This window comes from Photinus pyralis, unplaced genomic scaffold, assembly GCF_008802855.1.
Source record: "Photinus pyralis isolate 1611_PpyrPB1 unplaced genomic scaffold, Ppyr1.3 Ppyr1.4_LG2, whole genome shotgun sequence".
Classification (NCBI taxonomy): domain Eukaryota; kingdom Metazoa; phylum Arthropoda; class Insecta; order Coleoptera; family Lampyridae; genus Photinus; species Photinus pyralis.
The window spans coordinates 4,376,498-4,384,430 of NW_022170403.1; the positions used below are offsets into that span (position 1 = coordinate 4,376,498).

General features: G+C 32.8%; 1 protein-coding gene across 1 annotated transcript; it reads right to left on the minus strand.

The window, feature by feature from the left end:
- Positions 1-7: 7 nt before the first annotated feature.
- LOC116163739 (AMME syndrome candidate gene 1 protein-like) lies at positions 8-7,584 on the minus strand. Its single transcript, XM_031477834.1, has 3 exons — positions 7,281-7,584; positions 6,823-7,139; positions 8-1,670 (listed from the first exon to the last, which is right to left on the minus strand). Exons 1-3 carry the CDS (start codon positions 7,490-7,492, stop codon positions 1,504-1,506), a joined length of 696 nt encoding a protein of 231 aa, XP_031333694.1. The 5' UTR covers positions 7,493-7,584; the 3' UTR covers positions 8-1,503.
- Between the last annotated feature and the right edge of the window lie 349 nt (positions 7,585-7,933).

The window sequence follows — 7,933 nt, forward strand, 5'->3', positions numbered from 1 at the left end:
TTGACCTTTTGTCATTCATTTATTCAATTGGAATATGGATGAAGTAATGATGTATATAATTGGTAATCAAACAGGCTTGCACTAATTATTAATAAGGGCCAAATAAATGCATGTTTCTTTAGTGTTTTCGATTAATGTTATTTTGCGTAGAATGTATCACAAGAAACTGCTTTTGGAAATCACAATTCACTAAATTAATGAACAGGAGAATTTGAAATATTCTAGTAGACTAGCTGACTACATTTCTTTTCCAGGGCCTACATTAAACTTTCACAAGCAGTAATCATACGATATAATAAGCATTTCAATAGATCGAAAAAGCGACGGTATTAGTTGCACAAATTCAAAACACCAAAATTAATAAAGTTCTAATATTGATATGTTCAAAAAATATTGAATTGAATTAGCATTTGCGATCTATTTAATAAACCTTCATTCAATATATCTCCGCTAATAATTGATACCTTTTGCATTAGTGTGAGGAGTCGTTTTAAGCATCAGCAGTTCAATATTTTTGGAAGAAAATTATCAATAAGTGAAAGGTAATAATTCTCAGAGATATACCATACACCAAAAAATTGAACTAAAAAATTAAACACTATCTGTGTTAGTAAGTATCCAATCTTGCGATTATTTAACATACATATGCACGATTCTTGTATACCTATGTACTTGAAAAATTAAACTAAAATTCATACTCCTTACTCTAAGTGAATTTTTACGAGTTTTTAATAAAAAAAATATTCATATCCTACATTAATTTACTGTATGTATATAAAACTAAGTTTCTCTGTACATATTGAATTGATTGTGCTTATTCGTGTAGGGTGTAATTCAAAAATAAAATTCAAGAGGTTGTACTTTTTTCAATGTTTGGATTTGTCAACATACTTGATGTTAAACTTAATCGAATAAAAAAAACAGGATGAATACAAAAAAGATAAAACCTAAACATAATCTTAGATGGAATAAAATTATCTAAACCAAAAAGGTCGTTTGGCATTTATCTAAAGCAGCGCCGAGTGCGATGGTCAGGCACAGATGTGATAGCGAATTCAATAACTGATACTTCATACGTTATATCGTCAAACAGTTCACGTCCTAAGAAATTTGAAAACCTTTGGTGTTAAAAAACGTTAATTGAGGGCACATGATTGGCATGTAATAAAAGTTTTATCAGAATTAAATTTAACTGTTTTTGTGTCACTTTCGCTTTCGAAAAGGTGGTGATTGATAACCATTTCTATCCGATTCTGGCGAGGGTAGCATTACGAAGTCTTGTTGGCCGGATGGTCCAGGGTAATGATCCCACCATACAGAGTTACCAGTAGGCATGGTCGGTAATACGAAAGGCGGTTGCACAAAATTCGGTCCTGAATAGGAGGGAAGAGGTAATGGAGGTTGTACCATAACTACTGTCGGTGATCGATATAGTGGCATCGTATGTGGATAGAGTGGAGTTGTCTGTGGAGGCGTGGGGATGCCACGCCCCCACATTAACTGCTAGCAACGCTGATTGTTCCAATGGTTCATATAGTCTTGGTAACTCACTGTAATTTTTTCACTTTGATAACGAGTCAATTTTATACTACGACGGAGTTCATTGGAAATTACAGCTTTATAACCGCCTTTACGAAGCAAAGAGTCTATTGTCTGAACTTGATCCCAACCTTGCGAAAATAAAAAAAATATATTAGAAGGCATTGTTGCAATGATTTTAATTATAATTTACTTATTTTCTAACATTAATAAAGTTGAACCAAGTTCGAAACTAGATATTGTAAATTTGCAACTATACTTTCAGAGCGCACACTTAATAACTAAATACTTCGATATATTTGATTACTGCTTGCATTGGATGTGATGAAACTCCAACCGTAATAATTAATAATAGACTACAGAATATTATAAATTGGTTATTAAATGAGTATCTGACAAGTAACAATCATGAGAAATGCATTCTTGACCTGAAAAGGAAAAAATCATAAGATCATATCTCAATAGAGATTCGCTAACCTAAAAAAAGTTCCGCAGGCCTAAACTTGATTTGCGCATGTGCGGGGCGAACACATGAATGCATTTCCAACCAATGTTGTTATTCAGTCAATTGTTGCAGTTGGAAAACCCTTAGATTGTTGAGAAATAAATATAAGTAAAGTAAAACATTTGATTTTAAATATTTTGTTGGAAATTTATGTAAAAGTATATAGTGCGTTTGAGATAAGAGGGTCACCTCAATACCTCTTTCATTTGGCGAGATACGAAAATTTGTCAAATGTAACCAGAAGTGATAACGGAAGTTTGAATATGCGATTACATAGATCGTAATGTCACATATAAAATTATATTTCACAAATTTTTCGTATTTCGCCAAATAAAAAAGATATTGAGGTGACCCTCTTTTCTCAAACGCACTGTATACTTGTATATAAATTTACAAGAAAAAATTTTAAATCAAATGTTTTACTTGTATATTCATTTTTCAACAAAACATCCACGGATAATTAGATCTTGTTTTTTCACCTCTCATTCCGTAAAAAATCCAATGTGGCGCCCATAAGAATTAAGAAAACAGTAGTCTCTATATCTAGCGTGTTATGGCCATTCTAATTACAGATTTAGATTCTACAAAAAAAAGGGCCCATAGAAGGTTCTAAGAGGAGCCGCCCACTTCCGACCGTTTAAGCTAGTGAAAATATAAACTAAATTTGACATTTGCTCCCATTTAAACCTACACTGTATCTCAACGTTACCACTCTTATGACACGTGCTGTTAGAAACCACTTGCTGCAATACATATGAATTGCCTATACATACAGGGTGACTTAAATTGAGTAGGATAACATGGCTATCTTTGTTATTATTATAATGTATGTATACCTTATGGCAATAATTCCATTGCCATATCGATGGTGACTATGCGAGACAATACTCGTAAACGAACGAATTTGGTTTCAATCATAATCAGCCATGGTATTATTTCCATAAGAAATACATTGTAAACTTTGAGACAAAAATCTCAAAGTTTCATTCCCAAATGAAATACTAAGTGTTTAGTATCACTGGTTTTATAATTTTTTTCTCTATCGAGTGACGTAAAAATCCAATAATGGGGTCCCTTTAAAATAAGGAAGTTGATGTCAATATCTCGAAAACAGCCATTTTGAAAATTTTGTGTATACACCTTTGTTAGTAAAATATTTGAACTTTTTAAAAATGGCGTTTTTAATTTTTTTCCAATTATCTACGAAACGAATTATTTTTTCCAAAATATCGCCATCGGAATACCCATCAGCATCAAAAGCTACACAACTTTGCTAATTTAACCGAATCTGTAAGTATAATAATAACAAAGATAGTCATGTTATCCTACTCAATTTAAGACACCCTGTATACTAAATAGAGGATCGACGATTAGAACGTGAATGGAGGTTGAGTGGAGTGAAACGCACATATTTAAGATTCACTGTTGAAGGATTCTTAAGGCTACAACCTAAAAATATTCTCAACGATATTGCAATTGTTATACAGGGTGGTTTAATTAAAGTTGCATTTTGTTCAGAACCCCCTTTATATTATTACATATTTCGATTCCTTAATGAATTTTAGTGTGATTGTATGTACAGTGTTACACATGATATTTAAAATGACTCGTTTAGCCGCAATTACTCACATTTTTCAAAAAGTAGATGAAGGGTAAAAATTGAGTATCACAGTTAAGTATCATAAAACTTAGAAGGCAGTGACTCTTGCAGTGTTACTATCATGAAATGTACCAACATACGCCGAACGGTCAAAGTTAAACTTTTTTTGTGCTAAAAGAAATCACTTTGTCAATTTTCAAAAATTTCAATCAAAGATAACTTGATTTTTTTAAATGGTTTTTTTAATGCATCAAAAGTAGGAATTGAATAGCTTTCTCAGGATATATTTACCTTTTACATATTTTTTGTAATTCAACAATCTATCTGTCGTGTAGGTTACACCACTTATTAACGGCTGGACCTATTTTGATCATCTTTGGTTTGTTGGATTCGTCTTCGACCAGAATAGCAGAATAACTATTAAAATATGAAAAAAAACACGAAAAAATATAGAGAAATTAATTAATTATAAAAGTAAATAAGAGCAGTAATGACAACAACCGTCAAATCAAATGTTTCCACTCTTACCAACCATCAAATTAAAAACTATGAAATTGTAAAGTGATGGGTATAGGTTATTCGCGATTTTAACTAACAGTAAATCACGTACCTAGTGTGTACTAATGACCAATAAACGCTTGCCGCTGCAAAATACGCAACATTTCAATAAAAATTAATGTTTGACTGTCTCTTATGCTTATTTAAAACGTTGCATTTTTTTAAATAGAGCCAGCCCCCTGTATATTTCGATTCTTTGGGAAATTTTAGTGTAACTTTATGTATTACACTTGATATCAAAAATGAGTCGTATAGCCGCAATTCGTCAATTTTCAAAAAGTACATGTCTAAAAAGAAAATTGAATATCGCAGTTATCACAAAACTTAGTAGGCCGTGACTCTGCAGTGTTACTAACACGGTCGTATACACAGGTCTGAAAACTGTTGTCTGAGACCAGTCTCTTACGTGTTGTCAAAATCGTAGTCCCTCGCTCAGCTACCAGGTGGAGCATGGATCGAAGTATGTTGTCAGGACACAAAAGTTGTGGGATTTAAAAGTGGTCGCATAAGGTCAATGAAACTATAGTAAAAAAAAAGCACGCGTCAAATTCGAACCCGAGTTCGCGTCTAATACAGACAACATACTTCGATCCATGCGCCACCTGGTAGCTGAGCGAGGGACTACGATTTTGACAAAACGTAAGAGACTGGTCTCAAACAACAGCTTTCAGACCTGTGTATACGACCGTGTTAGCAACACTGCAAAGTCACGGCCTTCTAAGTTTTATGATAACTGCGATATTCAATTTTTTTTTGGACATCTACTTTTTGAAAATTGACGACTTGCGGCTAAACGACTCATTTTAGATATCAAGTGTAATACATAAAGTTACACCAAGGAATCGAAATATACAATAATATACAGGAGGCTCTATTTAAAAAAATGCAACTTTGATGTAAAGTCACCCTGTATAACAATTGCATACAATCACTTGGAAGTTTGATTATAAAAGTCACCGTCTTTATAAATAAAATGACTCCGGTTGAAAAAGGTATGCAGAAGCAGAAGAAAAGTCGGCACCTACAAAATCCAGTAAAGGCTATTACAAAGAATATGAAAAGTTGTTGGTGACGGATAAATCCGCTATCCGCTGGTATTCATTCGAAACTTCATAAAAATTATGCGAATAAAAAATGGAACAGTTTTGGAAGTACGCCCTAAATTACGTGCGTTTGTAAAATCTTCAAACAAGGGATAGGGACAACCCAAAGAAATTTATTGCATTTACAGAAAGCAAGCTAAGATTTTTTATTTTAAGTCCCAGATGACAGTTTCATAGGTACGTCATATACTTTTAAAGCTCAGCATGATTTAATCCCGTTTTTAAATGGCGATTCTGATGTACGTATAATAAAAAATAATTATTAAACATATTACTTCTGCATAAATATAACACTCTTTCCCCTTTGTTTATAATGACAATCTACATATAAATGAAATAGCCTATCGATTATAAATAACAATATTAATATGTCCTCTTGTTTATTAAGACAATTTGGTCGTTTTTTAATTTCAATGGGTGTTCAATTATGCTGTTTGTTTTCCAGTATGTGTGATTTTCTTTTCGTTTGTTCAATGTAGGATTTAGAACATTGAGTACAAGAAATTTCATAAACGCCATGATCTTCATTTTGAACTTCCTCTTTGGGTTTCTTAGTAATTGGTGTAGAAGAACTGATGTTTAAAAATGAGCCAGAAAAGAGATCTAGGAAAGTTTCAAGCTGTAACATTAGTGATGCCTTTTACGCATGGAAGAATTAAGGGAGTTTTCTTTCAGTTTTCTAAATTCTTCGGGTTACTTGAATTTTCTTAAGTTTTATCTTACTTTATTGACATTTTTAGAGGAGCATCTATTTTGGATCAAAAATTAAAATTATTATGTGTGTTGCTAATGAAATGTCCAATTTATTATTATTATTTTGCACTTAGGTCTTGTCACTTTTTATTATAGTCTTTACTACTGTTAAATACTTTTAAATGTCATCTTTTTTTGTCCAGATATTTTCACCAACACAAATCTACAATATTATATTCGGTTTTTAAGCTGAAACCATTTTACTTTCGCGTGATAAATCTTCGCTAATTTACAATGCGGTATAAACTGCAATTATGCACCTTAAGGTATTTAACTCTCTCTCTTCTATTTCGTATCTGTGCACAAAAAATCAATTTAGACCATAACAAACATGTTATAATGTTTATTACAAAAAAAAATGTTTTCTTGCTCTGCTTTTGTCCAATAGTGTATATTCATTATGTCTTCATGTCCATCTCTCTTGTAATGGACAACTGTATTTATTGACATTACTTGATTACCTTTGCACATTTCAGGTATTACTTTTACATTACCTTTACCAGTATTGTAATGGCATTATTTCGAAATAAAGCCCATTACTTTGAAATAAGGCACAATAAATGTAAAGATTTATAGTAAACGGTTTCCCCAACAACTCGAGTCAAATTTACAGACAAAGGAACACATGTGATCTAGCGACTAGCAGGTAACCTTGGCAGTTTTTCAAATATTCTCTCATACCTCGGACAATTATATTAAAATAAATCACCAAAATATATGCCAAAGAACAAATTTTATTGAAACGCGAAAAATTATACAATTACCTTGCTCTGTAGCAACCTCAGGTAAATATGTGGCAGTTCGTTTGTTACCCTTCTCATTAACAAATTCGATACGTATTCCATGGACACCCACTTCCCAATCAAGATAATCGTTACCATCTTCAAAGTGCCTAAGTATCGATACCGAGACACTTAACTTGGTGAATTCATCTCGTGTGATTGGGTTGAAACGAGAATCCTTAAAAGCACTTGTAATTGCATACTCCCGCAGGCCCGATTGCAGATTCATCGCGTTAAATGTTCCTATACATCCTCGTAATCGTTTATCTTTGCCAATTTTCCAAGTGACAAATAAAGGACTACAACAAAAGGTATATTAAAACAAGGTCATATACACAGTATGATTGCTAAACAAAGAAGTTGAATGACCTTTAAATTTTCAAAGAAAGTCTGCTTAAATTTGTTAAAAATCAACTTAAATGGTAGATCCTTTTACTTACTAGGCCTCATTACTGAAAGAAGGTGTCTTTGGTGGGTCGAGGTTATAAAGATGACAGTATAACACATCAAAACAAAAGAAACACATTTCTGGTAAAGCAACCATGCCGTTCAAAGATCCGTTTGTAGTTATCGAAGTACCATTACATGACGGTACGCTAATTGTGGAATTATTTAATTTCTGTTTCTTTGACCCACAACAACCAGCAGCCATCTCACCAACTTTCCAAACGGACAGCTGACTGAACTCACCGAACTACGCTAATGAAAGAAAAAAGGAGCGAAGGTACAGTCTATCGCATTGGTCATTCATAACAACAGAGAAAGAGAAATCAGTCAAGTAATTTGTTTGCTTTACAATAAATCTTGTAGAGGGCGCGTTGTTTGATATTCAAAACACGTACGAGGTGTATACAATTATTACTTTTGATAAGCGCCTAATGACATCATCATCAAGCATTTAGCATTCTAGATTTTGATTTTTCGATAGACCATGAATTCTAGTAACCGTAATTGGCGCAGTACAATGGTCTGGATTAATTTCATAATTTTATTATTCGTGACTGCGATACACTTTTTCGAAATCTACGAATTCTTCGTTAAATGGGATATAGTTCCTAAAATGAATGAATTTCAATAACGGATTAGCGCTCTG